Consider the following 22032-nt stretch of genomic DNA (forward strand, 5'->3'; position numbering starts at 1 on the left):
ACACAGATGGTGGCTGTTGTTACTTTATCCAGAGTTGACACTCACAAACAACATTTCCACACACAAGTACATCTAGGACATTCTATGTGGAAATTGCAGGGTTATAAATTAATATTCAGATGAATCATCATTTTGGCTTCCTCAGTTCCTACTTTTGAAAAGTTTCTCCTGCGAAACAGAAAAGCACATTTTCTACAGAGCCAAGTCCTTTAACTGAACCACAATTCTATCACATATTTGCCATGTGATTGTAGAGTGCTGAGATCTGTGTCAGGCACATAGTAAATATTCAATACATGTTTTAAAAAACATTTTGAAAATGCTTTTACTCATTTTAGTGGTGGGCTTTTTTCTCCAACTGGATTCTTATCTTGGCTGAAAAGAAAGTGGCACAAATCCATTCATTAATTCATTCACCCACTCAGTCTCCTTAGCACACCAAAAACATGGCTAAAGAATTATAGGGACATTCTGCTATCCTTTGGCTTTCTGCAGTTTAGAAAAGGAAGGGCCTAAATAACAGATAAGAAGAAATGGTATAATAATACCATTATTTCTCTGAATAATAGAGAAGCCCTCATAATTCCTCTAAATAATAGGGGAAGAAATGATACCATGCTGGATAAAGCCTGCTGTTCTCAGATTCCTAAGCTGACCTGCCATTGCCTATACTATAAATGGAGTTCAGACAGACAGACCTCTTAAGAGTCTGGGGGTTGGTGACTGTGATTTCTTTATGTGTATCTACCCTGTGGGGTGAAGGGAGTTTTTCAACCAGTCAGGTAGGTTTTAGAATAGGGTGCCCAGGACGCTGCCACTTTTGACAGGGAGCCACTAGATAATTCTGAGACTCTGTTGAAAGCTGCAGGGAACAATGTAATTGTCCAAAAGAGTTTCTGAATTCTTTCTTCCTTGAAAGGCCAATAAAGGGTAAGGGCCGTGACCTGGATTTTCTGTGTTTAGTTACCAAAAACCTGGGAAAGAATTTTTACTTACATTCAAATTGAGCCACCCCACTTCTTCCACACCAACTAAGGAAATCCAGAACCTCAAAATACAGACTGGGTCAAGTCACATTTTAAGATCCTTAGGAAGTTTGAAATGTATTACACTAGAGAGTTCAGACCTTACAGTCTCTGAGCTGGATTTTAAACACAGTGTTACAAAATTATAGAATTTGGAAATTATTAACACTTTGTCTATTTTGTAATTCCATTGAGTTTCATATAGCATGTACTTTATATTTACACACAAAAGATCATATGTAACCTATATTAAGTTACATAGTATAATAATAAAAGGAACATCTGCAAATCTACCACCTATGTAACAGACATTATCATTGTATTGTCTCGGTATCCCTCCACTGGCTTCTCCAGCCCGTCCCTCCAAAGCCCCACTAACTCTGCCCTCAGTTCTGTGTTTCTCAGTCCCCAAAGTGTTTTTGTGAAACAGTTTTACCACATGTGTATATGGTCTAAATAATATTTAGTCTTGCTTCTTTGAGCCTTAAAATTGGTATCATACTCTGCGTTGTGAAGATTCATCCATGTTGTTGCTTAATTCACTCATTTTCATAGCTATGTAATATTTCACCACATAAGCATACTATAATTTATCTATTATCCTTCAATGTATGTTTGAATTGTTTCCAGTTTTTTGCTATGAAAATTTTTGTATGTCTCCTAGCCTAAAAGGGCAAGCATTTCAACTTTATAAAATGCCACACTGTTTTCTAAAACCAATTACACTTTAATCAGCAAAATGAGCGCTCCTGTTGCTCTAGTCACCAATTATCTGACTTCCTAATTTTTGCCAATTTAATAGGTATAAAATGTAATGACACCTTGGTCTTGATTTCAGTTTCCTTGATTCATTAATCAATGTCTGTTCATTATCTTTTCCCAGCTTTAATTTTTATTGATTTACAGAAATTCTTAATATGATCTAGAATCCAAGCCTCTGTCCATTAAAATTGCAAATAACTTCCTTCAGTTTGTGGGGTTTTTTTTACTTGCTTTATAGTATCTATTTATTTAAGAGCAAAGTTGTATCTGACTTTCTCTGAGACATAAGACTCAAAAAGAGAAAAAAACTAGAGGTAGACCAAGAATCTATAAGACATCTTTGATTCTTCTTTTTCCCTCATCCAACACATTAGCAGGTCCTTTACCAGATTATACCCCAAATCTGACCACTTCTCTCCGTCTCCACTTGGCTGCTGTGACCTCTCCCCAGTTTCCCTGACTGTTCCTGATTTCTACTGAGGAGCCCCTGTCGCCCTTTCCCCACACAGCAGCCAAAACAAGTATCTTAAAACTTGAACTGATCATGCTACCCTCCTGGCTTGAAGTCCCTCCAATGGTCTCCACTGTTCCTAGATTAAAATCCAAAACTCTTCCCAAGCCCGCAAGTCCCTCATGATCTGGCCTCTGCCTACGCCCGTCTCGGGTGACACTTCCATACACTCACTCTGCTTCAGCCACACCGCCCTGGTTTCTGTCCCTCAGGCGGCCAAACTCCTCCCTACCTCGGGCCTCTGTACCTGCTGCTCGCTCTGCCTGGAATGCTCTTACCCCAGATCTGTATGCCAGTTTTCATCGTTCAGCTTTCAGCTCGGCTGCCACCCCCTTGGAGAACGCCAAAAGAGCGAAAGCACTCGCCTTGAACCTACCCCTTGCTACTCCTTACAGTGTTTTCTTCATACGTGCCACTGTCTGAAGGCACTGCTTCCATTTTCTGTTCATGCTCATTGCCCGTCTTCCTCCAGTAGAATGCATGTTCCATATGGCGCTTGTTACACTTGTGGGAGATATTTTAACGTCTTCCTGGATTTCTCAGGAAGAAGAGAAGAATGGAAAAGGGGAATTCTGGGATTTGGTGGTGGTCACAGCAGTCATAGTATATGGCATTTCAGTATCTTCAAATCCCCATGTAAAAAAGGCAGAACAAATAGACAGCAAAAACCTCAAATACATGTGCAACATTTGCAACAAAACCAGTGGCCCCCCAAACGCAAGTAGGTGAGTATAAGCCATCAACACTGCAAATCACCAAGCGACCTGTTTGGTGTTGGCATCTGCACTGACAGAGCTGAGAACAAATGAATTTCAAACAGCCAGCGGGGCCTTGCAAAAAGCTCAGGGGACCAATGTAAGAAATGCAGGTGACACGGTGAGAGTCTGAGCTCTGCAGCAGGAGGGCTTGCAAGGGACCTCCAGGAAGAACTGAAGGGGTGGGGTGGTCTAGTGCCTACGAAGCCCTGTGAGCCCTGATGGACTCTTGAGCGACTAAGTCAGGGCTCCCTTCCAAGACAGTGACCCACACTGGGGAGAAGCTGCTTGGAGTGGAATCAAGATTGAGCAGGACAGAGGCAAAATGAAAAGGCCTGGCAACAGTGAGTAACCCAGGAGCAGTGAGTATCCTTAGCACCAGGGTTTCGTCTTAGGAGATTATTCCTCACAAAAAGCAACCAGAGTTTCTTGAAATGTCTGATTCCAAGTCTGAGGGCAGAAAACATACAAGACGAGCTTGGAACAGCTTGTGGCATCAGGTAACAAGGAAGTTATCAAAGACGACTGGGATCATGTACAAAAAAGTACCAGGCACCAACGTGAATTGAAGTTCTCACTGCCCAAAGAGGAGACAGTTTGAGTTTTAACAACTGTAACAATCGCAATGGACCCAAATCCATCAAATATGTTTAAATCCACCAGATCATAATAATATATATACAAAAAAGAATTGTTGTATTTTGAGGGTGTTGGGAACTAATAAATTAAAAACTGGTAAGCAAAGGCAAAGTATCAAGCATCTGTCTTGTCTTTGCTATATGAATTATAACACGGGGTAATGAATTTATAAATGAGGGAAAATGTCTCTTTATAAAAACGTCCAAAAAATAAATGAAAAATAAATGGGAAACTTAAAATAGCACCATTTTCTAACTCCCAATGAATAAACAGATACAGGCACTAAGCATCACTGGCTATCAAAAGTCATTAAAAGAGACATAATCAGCCTTGATATGCCTTGTAAAGCCTTGTCAAACGCCACCTGCTGTCTTGCCAAAAGGACTGAACCTGTGTCTATCAAATCTCAGGATCCAGCTGCCAAACAGGCAGAAAACACAGAGGACAGAGGAACATGGGGAAGAGCACCATAGTTATGTAATCAGCAATATCCACATTGTGGAAAACTTTACAGGCCTGGGTTCTTCAACAAATATTTGTAATGAAATGGAAGTGGAGGAGGAACATGTAAGTTAAACGAGAATTGAAAGCCATATCATTGTTTGAATGGCCAAGACTAAACTATAGCATTGAGGGATAAACATTTGGGTAATAAAACTTTTTTTAAAAGTGAAAGTCAAGATGATATTTTGGCAGAAGGGAAAGGGTTTTCATGGAAAGGGTTTCTGGGGTGGGTAGTAAAGCTCTATTTCTTGTCCTGGGCAGTGTTGGTCTCATAATAATTCATTAAGCCATTCATTTGATTAAGATGGTTTTATCTGTTTTACAATAAAAAGATTTTTAGAAATGTATAATGATATCTATCAAGTGGGAAATATTGTAAAGCCTGAACATCACATTTCTTTGTAAACAGTCATCATGATGAGAATTCTCACTATCTTTTTCATTATAACACAGACTATATTTACTTTGAATAAGAAAACTTTTTTACTCCACCATTTCCTCATAGGATAGAATGTAGAGAAAACTCAGTGATAAAGAGTTTTTTTTATATATATTTAAAAACTAATATTGCTGATCATGAGAGAGGCTATGTATGAGTAAGGACAGGAGGCATATGAGAAATCTCTGCACCTTCCACTTAATTTTGCCGTGAATCAAAAGCTACTCTAAAATTTTTTAAAAACCCACCTAAAATTAAGTTCTTTCCATCTACCATGCTGTATTATTTCATTTAATCTGTACAACAATCCTGTAAGGCAGATGACACTTTTTCTTCTTTTACAGATAAGGAAACTGAAGCACAGAGGGGTTAATTAACTTGCTCAAAATTAATAAATAGAATAGAATCCAGGACTATCTGGCTCCTGGGGGCAGGTTCCATATTTGATCCATCTCCTAGTGTCCAGTATCTACCAGTGGAATTAAACTGACTCATTGCATACTAAAGATCAGGAAACAGTAAGATTACATAAGCTACTACCTACAACATCACTTCCTGGAAGTAGAGAGAAAAGAGGCAATGAGCTCCTTTGAGCCCAGCAGTCACAGAGACCCTCTTCTAGGACAGACTGGTCTCCCCAGCACTAGGGCTTGAGTCCAAGCTGGCAAGATGCTTTCTGTATCAAGATTAAATGTGTTTAGAAAACCAGTGAGATGAAAGAAACAGCTACATGCTGCTGACAGCAGGGAGTGCAGCAAAAATGTTTTCTGTACCCTAGGAATGCAAAGTCACCACCCTGACACATTGAATTATCAACTCCAGTCTGAGAAGCAGGATGTTAGAGTTCATGCTTCTCCACTAGATGCTGGAAACCATCATCAAAGAGAATCAGAAGCAGCATGGTACGAGTGGAAAAAAAAGGGAGTTCTAGAGGCAGACGAGACCTGGCCCCGGACCCTGGCTCCATCTCTCCCTAGCAGCTCCCTCATCTGGGGGCTCTCTCCATCCCTTCCCTCGGCTTTCTTTTTCTGCACAACACTTATAACCACCTGATATTTTATACAGTGACTTTCATCTTTGTTTCCTGTCTGTGTCTGCCTGGAATATAGGAGATTCAAGGGCTGAGACTTAATTTTGTTCACTGCTGCATCTCTAAGCATCTAGAACTGCATCTAGCAGAGTAGGGTCTTGGTAAATGTTTGTTCAAACTTGTTGGTTTAAATTATTTCAACTCTCTCTGCTTTAAGTTCCTTATCTATTAAACTGCAGATAATACCAAGCACACTTGACCAAGAAAATATAAATAAAGGGCAAGAAGTAGGGGTTCAGTAGATACTAGATTTTTCCCCTCCACATTTCTTTGACGTAACACTCATCAACCAGGATGAAACTAATCAATTCAGGATAAAAGTTCCCCTTCAAACAACAGCTTTTAAGTTGGCAACTTGCTTGCTCAGGGCACCCTACAAACACTACAGGACCATTTTTAATATTGTGAAGACAACAGTACAAATGTATCACAGTAGGAATATGAGCAAAAAAAGTCTCAAGCAAATGGTGTCTGAGTAACGGCAGTGAGCTGTGACTGACGAGAACAGGATGAGGGGAGACCCATCAGGTCACATCACTCAGGGACCAGCAAACCAAACACCATTAATCTTCAGTGAATGGCTTTCTAAAAATCCTGCCACACCAACATGGGATGTGACTGCTGGTAACTCGACATTCTTTGGTTAAAAGGGAAGCTGCCTCCATAGTTTGTTGTGGAGAGCAAGGGAAAGCCATAGACAACAAACACTTTACATCTGTCATTTCATTTAATTTTTAAAATAATTTTATGAGGGTGGCATTTTTATCCCCATAAATGAAAAACCTGTGGTTCAGTGAGGATGTGATTCCCAAGGTTTCACATCTCTTAAGCAGCAGCTCTCTGGAATCTCAATTTTCCTTAGCTGGTACTGAGTTGCTAACTACAACACATGCGGAGTTCTTCTCCAACACTGGAACATTCCATTGCACATTTTACAAGCTCCCCCCACTTCTATGCTCCCAGGAAGTGAACATATTAAGATAAGAAATTAGACATCCACTAGATAATAGCTGCTAGCTAATAAAACTTCAGTTTCCTAAAGTTTAGTCAATCAACATACATGGATTCTGAACACTCTGGGTAGCTCCAGGCTAAGCCCCATAAGTTTTAAATGCCTTGTTCTTGTTTCATTTAAAACAGGAACCAGCCAGACATATGTCAAGGAAGCCCTGTGAAGGCACCATTTAAGTAGAGCTTCTCTTTCCTATTTTACAATTGAGGACCTAAGGTTCAGAAAGGCATAATAACTTGCCTAGAGTCACACAGCTGAGAATAGGCAGAGTCCACACTGGCACGATGGCTAACCACAAATCAGGGGGCTTTTACCTTCACCATACTGTTTATTATTTGCCTGTATGTGTGTGTGCGCGGGTAGCCTTAATATCTGGGGTCTGGTAGTGCTGGTTCTGAGCATCTAACCTCAGACCCGCTCTCGGAGGGAGGCTGAGTTTGAGTTCCCGGGGTTCCCAGGGCAGCTGACTTCCTGCTTGGTTTGGCACGTGTGGGGCCCTGGTGAGAGACTGGGAGGAGGAAGCTCAGTCTCTCCTCTCCTTCTCCCCCCACCTGTCTCTCTCTCTCCCTGCTTGGGCGAGTTGCCCAGCAGCAGTTTGCCTCCTCTCTGACTCAGGTACCCCCTGCACAGACACGGGTTCCAGCTCCAGTCAGGCGGCCCTGGCCCTGGCCTTGGGAATACCACCTCTACCGTTGTTAATCTCTCGATTACCTCTCTGCCCTCTTTTGAGTGTCAGTTGGACGTCTATTTCCTTGCATTATTTTCCCTCTTGTAAACATCCGAAGGGGTTTCTGCTGTCCTGGCTAGATCATGACTGATACACTGATGAAGCTGTTAGACCGAGGGGACCAGGTGGCAGCCTGTGGTCCTGATCTGAGAAAACTGAGCGATGGCTGGGCTCTGTGTCTCAAGACCACCTGTTAGTCACAAACCTCTGTCTGGCCAGACAAGAAGTGCTTTGGCAAAGGAACATGATGCCCTTTTCTGAGGTTCACAGCAATGAGACTGGCGTAAAAGGAACACAGTTGGTATCCTAATCTCACAGCCTTAGAGCAAGAAAAATTCATTATCAATCATTAGTTTCAGCACTGTTTCCAAAACTGTGGTGGGGAATAGTAGATACATGGGATGTGAATAGGTATTTTGTGGGGGAAAAGGGTTTTGAAAAATGCTGGGTTAAAGTTAACCCTATTTCTTTACAGCAGGGCTTCAGGAACCTGCACTGTAAATACCTTAAAAAAAGAGTTGCACTATGCAACATGTAACAACCCCAAGTTTCATGCGCTTAGAAAACATCTCAGTATCTTGTGGAGCTAAGATTTCAAGGAGCACTGCCCTAGAAATGCTGGTTTATGGGGTTAGTGTTAAACCGTTTTTGGCCTTCTTGGCTGCTCATGGACTGCAGCTGACCCCTTCGCTCCTTCCTGTTTGTGCGCCAGCCACACAACTGCTCACAGCACTCAACCCTGCCATGTAGTTCCAACACCCTTTGCCTTTGCATGCGAAACTTCCCACCCCTGCTCCTGAGGAACAGCTACTCGTCCACATCCTTCTCTGAGCAGCTTTCCCTCAGCAGCCAGGCAGAAGTGCCTCATCCTTCATTTGGATGCCCACTACCTTGCACAACACTCTACTAGACCAGTTACACATCTTAGCATAACTCTCTTTTTACTGTCTGTCTCTGCCCTGCACTGTCCTTAAGAACAATGCCTGAGTCTTATTTGTCACTGTGTGCAAGCCAGTGCCCAGGACAGGATGGTCACCCAGTCAGGGGTGCAGGGGGAGCAAGTGCCCCAAGATATCAAATATTTGTATCATTTTCTGCTATCATGGCTGGATTGTAATTGACTTAAAATTCACATTAACTCAAAGTTTCACTGTTTTGATGAACTCTAGTAAACTAACTTGATGTTAATGTAGCTACTTTTATTATGATAAAAAGAATCCATTAAAAAAAAATCCTAACAGCAATGAAAAAACAACGACCATCAGGCAAGCTCGGCAGCGGGATTAACACCGCCTGCCATGAGAGAGCGCACCACTAGGTGTCAGCCCAGGAAAAGAGGAGGGAGGGCTGCACTTGGAAGTGCATTTTTTCATCCAATTATCACCATAAATAACAAATATTTAAACAAAAAATATTAGCCAATTAAAACGATCTATTAAAGGAATGTTTTTAAAATGAATCTAAAATTTTGACATTCCCCCTTTGTAAAATAGTTCATAAATGGTGTTAGTTTAACCTGTATTTTTCAAGAAACATTTGCACAGATTGTGGAGACATTGACTCCTAAGAGGAAACCAGCTCAGTTTTCTTCTGAACTGCCCTCAAATTGTATGTAACAGGGACCATATGGTAATCACCGTTGTGGTGAGTGGTCAGAGGAAAAAGAGCATGGTTGCTAGAATCAGGCAGATGGAGGGTCCAAATCCTGGCTCTGCCACTTCCTAAAAAAGTGACATAACCTTTCCTAGCCTTGGGTTCTTATCAGCAAAATGGGGCTACACTACCCTCTTCATATGGGGACTGTAAAAATCAAATAAGGGAATATATGAAAAGAGTCTAGCTTCCAATAAATGCTTTTCTTTTCCTTAACACTTCAGGTCTTAATGATTTATTTAACAAAACTGTGCTTCAGCTCCCAAACAACTGAGGACATTATAACTAAGGACTACTATAATTTCATTTGATCCACCAATAATTATTGAACACCTTTCTATGTATCAGGCTCTGTGCCAGAGATAGCATGAGTAATCGCAACACTTCACCACCTTCCAGAGCAGGTTTCCATTTCTTTGTGAAAGGATAGCAAAAAACTGAATGTGCAGGAGCTATACATTTCTGAGAATGTATCCACACCCCAAAGAAAATCAGCATGGGTGCATGTCTGGCACAGGAGACTGAGGGAAGGAAATCTACAATTTTATCCTCTAATCATCATAAATACCGTAATATTCTCCATAGAACAAACCCACCATCATTCTGTCTTATGTTACTGAGCTTCTACTGTGTGCTGGGAGCACAAAAAGAAGACAAAATCCTGTTCTTAAGAAGCTCAAAGTCTAACTATGCTCATGAAGTCATATATCACTGTTTCAGGCTCTAAATTGTCAAATGTTATCGCTGCGTGAAAATGGATCAGAGACATTTCCCTTTCAGAGAGTCTCACTGAAAATGTGAAAGACCCTAAAGTGAGATCACTTGACTTAAAACATCCGTATCAGCAACCATTTCTCTTTGCCTGTGCTTCCACAAAGATACAGTATTTAGACCCACCAAATAGATCCAGATTCCTCTATTAACACCCTTGCCTGTTGTATTTCCCGACCAGAGTTGAACGTTTACTGCACGTGGTGCTTTCACTGAGGGTGACCCTCTCCAGATCCTAACGTCCCATGGTTAGCTACCAGGCAGCTGCTGGACCAGGCCTTTGTTTCACATTTACATACTCACAGTGTGATGTTTGTGTCAGATTACTCTTCTCATGCTCTAAGGTGATGCTGTGGGTGAGCTTTTTTTTTTAACTAAGCATCTATATTGTGCAACACTGAAATATGACTACAGTCTTTCTGATGCATAGCATGGGAAAACTGGTATCATTCATTCAATTGTTCATCCATTCACTCAATATTTAATGAGCACCTACTAAATTATCAGTCTATATGAGGGACACCGGAAAGTATAAAACATGGTCCTATTCTATAGGAACAAAGTAAGGATTATTAAATGAGATCAAGTTAAATCCTAGAATTCCTCAGGGACAGTCTTAAGATATACTAGTTGTGTTTTATTTTTCAAGTATTTTAGAACATATGGGAATCTCATTTTGATCATATTCAGTGATGCTCTTTGAAATCATTCAGTTAAGCTTGATCATAATGTTAAAGCGGGTTTCCTGCCAGTTCTCATCTTCTCTCACTTAAGGACCTACTTTTTACTTGGGCAGTCTGCTTCTAGAACAATGGCTCTCAGTTCAGTGAACATTCGTTGTATGGCTCCAAGGTGCCAAGACTCCCAAACTGTGTTCCTGAGCAACATCAGTGTCCCTGGGAGGCAGACAGGGTGGATTTGGTGCCAAAATCAAACAATGGTCATCTCCCAATAGGCAAAATGTTTTGAAGAAATAGAAAAAAAAAATTCTCCATTATATTTTGTCTTACACACTTTAAAAACTGATTCTAATGCATTCCTTAATTTTAAATGCTTGGTACCTATCACCTCCATTTGCCTGTAAGTGCTGGTGAGCAATAACATGAATAAATGTCAAATATTTATTGAAAGAAACAATATGTGATTTCTTACAAATCCTTTATGTATAATTTGAGATAAAAGCCAAACTTTCACAGTTACTTTAATAGGTAGGAATAAATGGGTGGATAAATAAATCTCATTGTGTTATAAATGATTTCAGGTAGTCTGATTCTTACTGAACAAGTATGGCCACCACTGTTCTGGAATGTGACAGTCTCATTCTCCTCTTCCTTCTTTACCTTGTCACCCAGGAATAGACACTATCATTTAGTCAATATCTACTATCAGCAAAAATGCTGTGCTGACATTTTATATATATTATTGCTATTTTTATTAACAGTCATACAAAGTAGGCATTATTTCCACTTTACAGATGTGAAATTGAGGCTCAGAAAGGTAAGTGACGTCCAAGGTCATCTTCTGACAGATGACAAAGCAGGACTACAGCCTAGGTGACTACTAAGACTCTTTTTACCACACTCAGTAGCCTATCTAGCCACTTAAAGCCAGAGAGCTACAGTGGTGGTCCCTGGACTTCTGGTAGTGGGAAGACCTCCTCTTATTACTGCTTCATTTCCAGGACATGATCTTGACTTGGGAAGAACACTAAAATGAGAAAGAATGGTAACCACTAAGTTACCCCCTTCTTTAGTCTACCAGAGACTCCTGCTGTCAATGCATCTATTTAGCTCAGGCCTATAGGTTTTGGCTATAATTCCCTATCTGCTTGCCTAAAATAAACTGGAAAATAAAAAAATCTCTCACCAACTTTTCCTAAATAATATTAATGGGTAAATATACATGTTTCACAAGCACTGTTCACTTAAAAACAGCATGGGCCCTGTGTAGAAAACAATTTGATGGTTCCTCAGAAAGCTAAACATAAAATTACCATTCAGCAATTCCACTCCTAGGTACAGACCCAAAGGAACTGAAAACAGGAACTTAAACAGGTACTTGTGCAGGAATGTTCACAGTAGCATTATTCACAATAGCCAAAATGTGAAAACAGCCCAAGTGTCCATGGACAGCAGAAGAATGGATAAGCAAAATGTGGTGCATACATATATACAGTGGAATATTATTTAGCCTTAAAAAGGAAGGAAGTTCTGACACATGCTACAATGTGGATAAACCTTGAAAACATTATGCTCAGTGAAGCCAAACACAGGACAAATATAATTTCACTTATATGAAATATCTAGAATAGGCAAATTCATAGAGATAGAAAGTAGATTAGATGTTACCAAGGGTTGGGAGATGGGAGAATGGGGAGTTATGGCTTAATAGGCTGTTTCTATTTAGGGGAATGAAAAATTTTGAAAAAAGATACTGACTGTGGTTGTACAACATTGTGAATGTAATTAATGCCCCTGAGTTATATACTTGACAATGGCTAAAATGGCAAATTTTATGTTTTATATGTTTTACCACAATTTTAAAGAAAAGCTTGGCCTCTGAAGACAGCCATGGGGTTGATGCCCAGCTGCACCTTCCCGGTGTGGAGAATCTCAGAGCCAGCACAGAGGCACACACACCAGCCCCTTCCAGTCTTCATCTAATTTTCCTTTCTTCCTTATCTCTCATCTTGTGGTATTGTACATATTTTGTTTTAAAGTTTCTCCAACCTTTTGGGCACAAGATGGAGGCACAAACTAGTGACATCCCTAATATGTGTCCTGGGTATCCTTTGCTCACCTATATGGAGGGCAGGTAGCATACACCATTAAGGGTTCTTAATTCTTTCCACTTTGAGCTGTTCTTAGGCTGAGTCAACGGAAATCTGCTTCCTTACCACACTGCGACAAGCTGGCACCCAAGTCAGGCTCCTGCATGCAGAATTATATCTCTTCTACTCAGAAGGCTTCAAAATAGAGCATTTCAAAGCTTTATTCACAAAAATGTTTGGAGAAGTATTAATTATAATATCAAAAGAGTGGAAACAACCTAATGTCCAATGTGAGAGAGTGGTTATGGAAATTATGGTAGCTGTGCTTGACAGAATAGTCTGCAGCTGTGTAGAAACGAATATGATGTAATGTTAAATGGAGGAAAAACAAACTTTGACTTAGATTTTATAGCAGCTATGTAAACACTTGGCATAATGAAAAATAATTAAAGTGAATATACAAAAGATGGCTGAGATAGTTATGTTAGTTCAGGACTTCGGTGATATTCTAATTTTTCTAGTTTCTAAATATTGTTCTATTTTTGTTACACAGAAAACACACATAAGTACAGTTTTGTTTTTTTTAAACCATGAGATCAGTGGTATTACTCAACCAAGGGACAGATATATATGGTGTCTTCCCAACCTGCTCCAACACAACCTTGTCTGTTCATGCTTGAAAGCCAGGCTATCAATCTGCTTTTATCTTAACTTCTCTGTCTTCAAGAGGTTTTAGGTGGATAACTATGACTCAGCAGAATCATGTGCAAAATCAGAGGCTGTAAGGTGGATGGATGATGCTAGCACAGCCACAGCTGAGACCTGGAAGCCAGGCCCCTGGGATGGACTAAGCAAGCAGGCATGGAGGCTCTGCCTGCTGCCGGCACAGCCCCCTTCCAGCACTCGCCCTGACCGTGGTTACTGCCCTTGCCTGGCATTCCGTGCATCCTCAGGAAGCCCAGGCTGGCCCAGAGAGAGTCACAGAAGCTTGCTCAATAAACAACTCTCATTGTGCATCTATACTGGCCTTTCCATAGATAACGGCACTGAACAGGATGCGTCTTAAAGGACCAAATCCATGAGTTTTGCTCTTTGATCTGACATTTACCAAGGACCTGCGGTGGGCTGGACATGGGAACAAGCACCTTCACATGCACTGTCTTAAGATGACTCTGGGTAGCATGAACTAGGAAAGGGAAACTCTGAACAGAAAAAGGGATGAAATTAAAACACACAATTCTATTTTTGAAAGTTTTCTAAAACTGAGGCCATTGTGCTATGAAATATCTTCCAAAGAGAGGGTGGTGGGTTAGTCTTAGATTTCACGATGATATAATTTTAAACAAAGGAGTATGGTAAACGTAAGAGTCTTTTTAAAATTCATTCATGCTCCCTAGGATGCAGAAAGGGGAACATGTGAGGAAAATTCAAGAACCTCACTGCTATACACATCCTCCAAAAGTTGCAATCCTCCACCAAGCAGAGAAATGATCCTTGGCCTGGCAATGAAAACCATTTGTCTTTTATCTCTTTCTTGCCAAAAACGACCCAAGCCCTAACTAGTTAATCCCTAACACACACTGCTACTCCCAGAGTTGCCTGGCAACTGCTGGGAGGCGTGTCAGAGAGCAAGAAAGGCCTAAATAAATGAGCTGGAGCCTGCGCTGCTGCTTGACATGGATAAAGAGGGTTTTTTTGATTGGGGGTGCCTGGCTGCTGTGGTTCTGTCATTCAAGTGGATAAGAACAAGTTGGCCTGGCTGATATTGTTAAATATCATGGGCTCTGCACCTGATATTCTCCAGGTGACTGAGAAATGGGTCATATGCCCTTACTATCTAGATGCTCTCGCCTCTGTAAGGCGGCACCAACCCGCAGAGCCTAAAGATGGGCCCGGAAGCAATGTGCATGCACATTGAACAGTCTGAGGGCCAACCCTGGCCTCAGATACTTCTCTGCTCCCTCATTTCCACTAGTCCAAAGTACACTCATTGGTGGCTATACTATGCCATGACCCATGCCCCACACTGGAAACGCAGAGAGGAAGAGTTGTTAATGTGGAACATCAGGAAACCAGAACAAAGGCAGGAGAGGGGGTGTGGTGGAAGGAACCTGGGTTTTGGAGGCAGGCCAATCTGAGTCTGCCTCCTGACTCTACTATTTAAGAGAAAGCCACTGGCAATCTCAGCCTTATCTGCCATCTATAAAATGGATAGTAAAGGGCAGTCACGGACATTTACTGAGATCATGGACGAGAAGTAACGCAGATGTGAACTGAGCTCCTGTCTTGTGAGAGACTCGGCTGCTGCTAGACACCCTTGGCATCTCTCTTTCTGATCCTCAAGACAAATAATTCACCTGGTCCTGAAGACCGACACCACCAATGAGCCAAGCCAACACAGGCCCTCCTCCCCTGGGACAGGCACACAGCAGAAGGCCCAGGTGGAGGGGTGCAGCCCAGCTTCTGGCACGTGGCTCAGCCTCAGAAAGGGCACCACTTTCCTCTTCCCTTCTGGACAGGGAAAAGAAAACGAAACTCAAAATTGCCCAGCCAGCTGCATTTTCAATTTTTTTTTTTTGTAGGAAGGGGAATAAGAAAGGCCAAGGAGTTCATCTCAAGTGAGCTGTGGGCAGTGTTGCTCACCCCTGCCTCTCAGGCTGGGGCTCCCCCAGTCCTCACAGAGCTCGGGAGGAGCTGTTCCCCAAGTTGCTTCAGGAGCAGAGTAGAAAGAACACTGTCTAGTCTGTCATGTTTCATGTTTTTAAAAACACAAACTCTTTGACTTTGCAGTGACCTGAGTCCCATGACTGCACCCGGAGGCCCAGGTGTGAAGCCACCACGTTGCACCAGTGGCAGGCCACAGAGCAGCTCGAGCAGCTCAGCCAGTGGGGCTAGAGGTGTCCGTGTGCCCTCCACAGCCATGCACACTTCTCCAGGCTCTTTACCCTGCAGGCTCTCTTTGTCCTCAACCTTCGACTACTCTCCGTGCTGGTGGCTGCTGCTCCGGCCCTGCCCTGCAACCTGCCTCAGAGGCCCTCCCTTCAGGTTACCACCTGCTTCTGGCCACAGCTCTCTTCCTTACCTTATATACCAAAGGACTTCAGTGTACTTGGATCCTTTGACCCAGTAAATCTACGTCAGGGATTCTGTCTCAGGAAATTATTCCAATTGTTAATCAAGATTTATATAAAGATGTTCACCATGGCATGGTTTAAAATGGTGAAAGCTTACCAACAATCAAAAGGATAATGTGATGGGACATGGCAATGACTTCGGACTGTGGGAACTTGATAAAAATCTCTGTGAGTGGGGCCCAGATATTTGCCTTTTTAAGAACCCTACAAGCGATTCTGATCCACAGCCAGGGTCAAGAACCACAGGGGTCACCTGATGGGAAATGTGCAGTTGTTATAAACAACATTTAAGAAGAGTCTTCATATGATGTTAAAAATTGCTCATGACATACTCAAGGGCAAAACCAAGTATCTGGGAACTAGATTGCTTTGCCAAAATAGCTCAACTGTCTAAAAGCAAAATACCAAAAAATAAATCAAAACAAAACAAAAACAACCCCAAATCCCTAGAACCTAGGTGGAAGAATACTAATGTGTTATCTTAACTCCAAATGGAAGGATTATGGGTGTTTTCTCATTTCTAGTCCTCTGTTACTTAAAACATTTTTTACCAAGGATAGGTGTTATTTTTATACCCAGAGAAACAAAGAAAAGACAAGTGGCCCTGGGGAGGGCACCCTATCCCCTCAGCACTTGCTGCCTGCCACCCACATGGGCTCATCTGAGGCACCTTCCCCCACCACCCACAGCATGGCTGTGCCCCCCACCCCCCACCTCTTCTTGGGATCACATGCCCTTCGTAGTCATTATTTTAATTAATCCCCCAACCAATCTTGTATGGGAAGTACTGTTATCCCACTTTTCAGATGAGAATTTGCTAGAATTAAATCTATGGTTTAAAAGCCATCCTGGTACTATAGTGAGGATGCTTGGCCAGAGAGTTTCAGGCCCTGTGGCTTCCCTCTTGGCCTTACAGAAGGAAGCCGTCCTTGTACAGGGGAATGGGACAGCAAGCATGAGAAACCTGCCGCATCTCACGGATTCTAAGGCACACATCTCTTCACATTGTATCATCTCTGAAATTTGGATGTGTCTTACAGTTGATGGTGTCCTTCAATTGTAATTGGCAGCACTCTTCTCTTTCTTAATGGTAACTAAAATAATGAACGGCACCAGCTTATGATTGAACAGAAGTTTAGATTCAATGATACATATCATGTTTACAACCAAACCCATCTTCCTATCCTCATGCTACTTTTCATGGCTACATAAAAAAGTTCTATCATATGGATACACTTTAATTTACCTGGCCAGCTGCCTATTAAGGGCCTCTACCATTGGTCTATACCATGTTTTTACCATTATAAATACTGCTACTGGAAATACCTATGTATTAAGCTTTTCCTATTTCTACTGTGGGCATCCTCATCCTCTCCCAGGTCCAAATCTTGAGAGCTACTTTGCTATCTCTCACCCTTGTCTCCCATATTTTATCTATTACTAGCCTCATGTCATCATTTCTTCTTCACGGTACCGCTTCCTGGAATAACCATGGGGGGGCTCTCCTCTGAGTCCCCCTTTGAGTCCCCTACTCCCTCTGCTTCCAGCTTCCCCTCGGTCCTCTGCTATATTACTGGTCAAACATGATTTCAGTCACATCTCTGCTCAAAAACTTATACCTTTACAGTGTGAAGTTCACATTCCTAGCCCAGCATCTACTGATCTCAATTCTGGCGCCAGCCTCTCCTGCAGCCCTATCACCCCACCCAAGCCCAGGACTCCAGACAAAGTGGCCGGGAGTGGTCCTACCTCCGAGCCTTTGCTCACTCACTCAGCTCCACACCCACCACAGGAAGGGATGCTCTGTCTTTTTTTCCACACCTTACCCATCAGACCCCAGTCAAGGTTCACTTTTCCTATGAAAGATTTTATGGCTCATTTGATCCTTATAACCACTTGGAGACATAGAACGATAGGTACTTTCATTCTCATTTCACAGGTGAAGAAAGGGAAGTTTAAAGAGATTCAATGGCTTGCTCAAGGTTGTACAGCTTAGAAGAACAGAGCCAGGGTTTAAACTCCAAGGTGTTTGTCCTTAAATTCGATGCCTTTCACAGCCAAGTGCAAGTACAACCATAAACTTCTCTGTAGGAGCAACTTGCACCCAGCTCATATATCCAGTAATACATACCAAGATTCAACCACCTTTGGATTCTAGACATACACATGACAATAGTGAGATCATTGTAAAAGTGGAAATTCTTCATGCCTGTCAATTCCTAGGAATCCAAGGAAAGGACTGGGCCAGTTGTCCCATTCTCATTTTAGAGACGGGAGGACAACAGTATTTTTCTTGAATTGTACCAGCTTTCAAAACAGCACTGATCCTGACTGGTTTGGCTGGGCCCAAGGTCAGGACAAGGAATCAGAGTCGTTTCACTTGAGGACAAACAGGACTGGGGAACTTGCTTTAAGCTGAAGGGCTTTAAAGGACCTACAGGAATTTCCTTAGGAAGAAGAAGAGTGTATCCCTCTGTTATGTGACCACGACATTCTCAGAAAGGCTGGCATATGTGCTGGATGGAGGCAAGGAGCAAGAAGGATGGCGGCACTCAGCTGCCGCTCCCTGAGCACCCGCTGCCCTGGCCACTTCCCAGAGAGGATGCCCTGTGGAGGGAAAATAGTGTTTGCTATTACTCTGTGTTTCACTTAGACACATGGGGGAGTCAGAGTAAAAAAAAAAAAAAAAAAAACACCCCAAAACTTAACAATGGTAACTCTGGCTTATGAGGAAGCATAACCAAGATTCATTGTCAGAATTCCCATATGAAATGCACTGCCTGACATCTGCTCATCTTCTGTTACTTATTCTAATAAAATGCTGTGGGATAAAACAAAAACAGACACAGACATCCCTGGCAGTGTGACCTGGGCTGGTGTCTCAGACCCACTCTGGCGAGGCCAGGCGCAGCTGCCTGTGCCACCCATCAGCAAGATTCTCCTCCAATGCTCCCTCCTACACAGAGTGACCCAGGTCCCTGCGCCAATTTCTACATTCTCCTTGGCTAAGAGGCCAGAAGTAGGCTGAGCAGAGGGGACAGCAGATGAAAGCTTCTCATTGAAGCTGGGAGAGTTGGTACTTTCTTTGGTTTTAGGCTTGACCTGGCATCTTCAGATCCTCATGAAAACTCATCACCTCACGGGGTAGGCAGGGGATACAGATGAAGCAACAGGGGCATAGAAAGGCTGAAGGGCCATGGAGGAGGATAACATTATTTCCCAGTCCTCAGCATACTTTGTAGTCATTACATCAAGACCACTTTGGGAGCCCCTAAGAGAAGAATCCCCATAATGCTTTGCTTTCTTCCTTAAGCATGGAGTAGAGGTCCCTTTATAGGAAGAGGGCAATAAGTCCCAGTAGGAAAGCATGGGCTCTGGGACTGTCTGGCTCCTCTGCTGGTTAGCAAGTCATGTCTCTTCTCTGAGCCTCAGTTGCCCCATTTGTCAAGTGGAGATGAGCACTGCTGCCTCACAAGCTTACTGTGAGCGTACATGTGTGTGAAGGGCCGGGCACCATATTAACACCCATTTGGTGCTATTGTTCAGGGAGGGAAGGGGTCTTAATGTTCATGGAGCAGTGAGCACTTCACACATGGCAGCAGGGCTTCCTTATGCTAAGCATTAGGGCCAGGGGACGACACTCTCCCCAGCCCTCTCCACACATACATACATACAACCTCTTCTAGGTGAATTCAACAACCAGACGAATTGCAGGTTTCTTATGGCCCTGAGGTATATTTCTTAGCTCTAACCAAACATGGATCTGTAACATGCAAAGAAGCTACTCACTGGCTCAATTTTCAGAGCATTTCGGTAACTGCCGAAAAACGTGGCCTGGGCCTTGAGGAAGGCTCTAGCCACACCATCACCAGTAGTTGTGGATACCTTCTTCAGCCGGTTCTTCAGTGAAGAGATCTGGTGATGGAGAGAAAGAAGACACAGGTTGAGGGCAAGGTTGGAGGATGGCTGGCTAAACTCAAACTATATGAGCTCTAGAAAATCCCTGGGACAGGGATCAGTTTGATACCTCAGCTGCTTGGGAGAACAAAAATGCATTCAGTATTAAGGCAGGTTTTTAAAATTTTATGAATGTTGTTTTTATTATAGCATATCTAATAAGAACAAAACCAAACCCATATTCTCAGCATTTTCAATGTGCCACATAAGTGCTTTCACATAAATTTTAATTTAATTCTTTCAATGATCTGGCTAGGAAGGGATTAGTGTTTCCATCTTACAAAGGTGAAACAGTCTCAGAGATTAGATTACACACCTGGGAACAAACCAAGAAGCGGCCAAGCTGGAAAATGAATTCAAGTCTTGTAACCTGAGCCCAAACCATACACATTTTTTAAGTTCCAATTCTATTCCCTTTTTAAATTACTTACAAATATTAGAAATAAATGGCTTATTTATAACATAAAGTATAATATATGTCTCAAAACAGATAATCTAAATATATATTAAGTATGTTATTATAAATTATGTATATCACATATAGCATATATTTATTAAATATGTGTTATATATGATAAATATATTATTATATATCTCACATCTCATACTCTAAAGGAATAGTGGTAGCTTATAGATATATGCATCCAAGAGATTAAAACAAAATAGACCAAAAAACCATAGTAATGGAAAAGAAGAAGCCAGGAATATTAGTATCAATGTAAGCCATGGGTCTTACATAGTGGCTAGAACTGAACTGCACAGGATTTAAGAGCCTCCTAGTGGTCAAAGCCTAAAGGGAAACATGAGGTGAGATTCTTTGGGTCGAGGTATTACAGATAAGCCAGTTGCACAAATGAACACAAGTTTTCCTTAAAGTGAAAACTAAAAGAAATTTCTCCTAAGTCCTCAACGTAGGAAAGATTGTGTGACATGATGGCTGTTGCTCTCAGTTACCAGAGATGACATCAAGCTCCTGGTCTGTTTCTGTTATGCCCTTCATTCACCTTAAGATGCCCATATTACACAACTTCTGGGCACATCATTCACACTGTGTTCCATATGAAAGGTACCCCTGGAATTGTGCCATGTAGTAGCCTTGGGTCAATGGTGACATAATGGTGAGCAAAACCAGACATGGGCCCTGCTCTCATGGGCTTACAATTAAGCTTACATTCTAGTGAGGAAAATACCAACACATGTGACATTGCTACTGTGATAAGCCTGTGATAGAGCTCACCAAGGCAGTCAAGGAAGGCTTCCTGGAGAGGAATGCCTGAACTAAGATCTTAAGGATGAGCTGAAGTAGTTAGCTTGGCAAACTAACTACTGTACCAAATATACGCAATAGCATTTTCAAAGACTCTGTGATAAGGAATTCAGAGAATTGAAAAGAACTATGGGCTTCAGTGGAAAGAATAATGGAAAATACAGCTTACAATGAGGTCAGAGACAAAGATAGGGGTCAGAAGAGCTGTGGGTACATTAAGGAATTTTTCCCTTCATCTTGAGATAAATGGAAAGCTGACGACTATTTTTAATCATACAGGAGATATAGCAAGTGCACACTTCAGGAGTCTATATGGGGCTTAAATACAGAACTATCTAATGGCTTAATAAAAATCTAATTATTTAAGGATAAAATTTAAAGATAAAATACAAAAATTAGATTCAGGTGGTCCAAGAATCATTTATAAATTTTTCATATGAACGAGTTATTATCATTTTTCTGGGCACAGGCTCCATAGCTTTCCTCAGATTCCTAAAAGTGCCCGTGAACCTAAGAATATTAAGAATCAGGATGCAGGATAGATTATATACACTTTAGAAATGCTCTATGAACATTATTTCTTATTACATCAAGCTTTGATAAGGGATTTCAAAAGCTTATTAAGATAAATTTTACATATCATAAAATTCATTCAAGTATATATAGCTCAGTGGTTTTTAGTAGAGTGAAATATCACTATTACCTGATTCTAGAACATCATAATCACCCCAGAAAGAAACCCCATCTTACTGTCAGTCACTTCTCATTCCCCACCATTGCCTCCCTTCTTCTCTCACCCCCGTCCTAGGTAACCAGTAATCCACTTTCTGTCTCTATGTATTTGTCTCGTCTGGACATCTCATATAAATGGAATCATATAAATTGTGGACTTTTATGACTGGTTTCTTTCACTTACCAGGATGCTCATTGTGAACAGGTTCATCCATGTTACAGCATTTGTGGTACCTCATTCATTTTCACAGCTGAATGAGTCCACTGTATGGATATGCTACATT

The 22032-nt window shown here is 41.8% G+C and overlaps 1 protein-coding gene across 10 annotated transcripts in view; it reads right to left on the bottom strand.

The window, feature by feature from the left end:
• DENND1A (DENN domain containing 1A) overlaps positions 1 to 22032 on the bottom strand; it is a 553926-nt gene that overhangs the window by 126950 nt on the left and 404944 nt on the right. For all 10 annotated transcript variants that reach the window (XM_036913988.2, XM_036913990.2, XM_036913985.2 and 7 more), the window contains one exon: positions 19582 to 19707. In XM_036913988.2, coding sequence (XP_036769883.2) covers positions 19582 to 19707 — 126 coding nt within the window. The remainder of the gene's footprint in view (positions 1 to 19581; positions 19708 to 22032) is intronic.

The sequence above is a fragment of the Manis pentadactyla genome, chromosome 3 (assembly GCF_030020395.1).
Source record: "Manis pentadactyla isolate mManPen7 chromosome 3, mManPen7.hap1, whole genome shotgun sequence".
Classification (NCBI taxonomy): Eukaryota; Metazoa; Chordata; class Mammalia; order Pholidota; family Manidae; genus Manis; species Manis pentadactyla.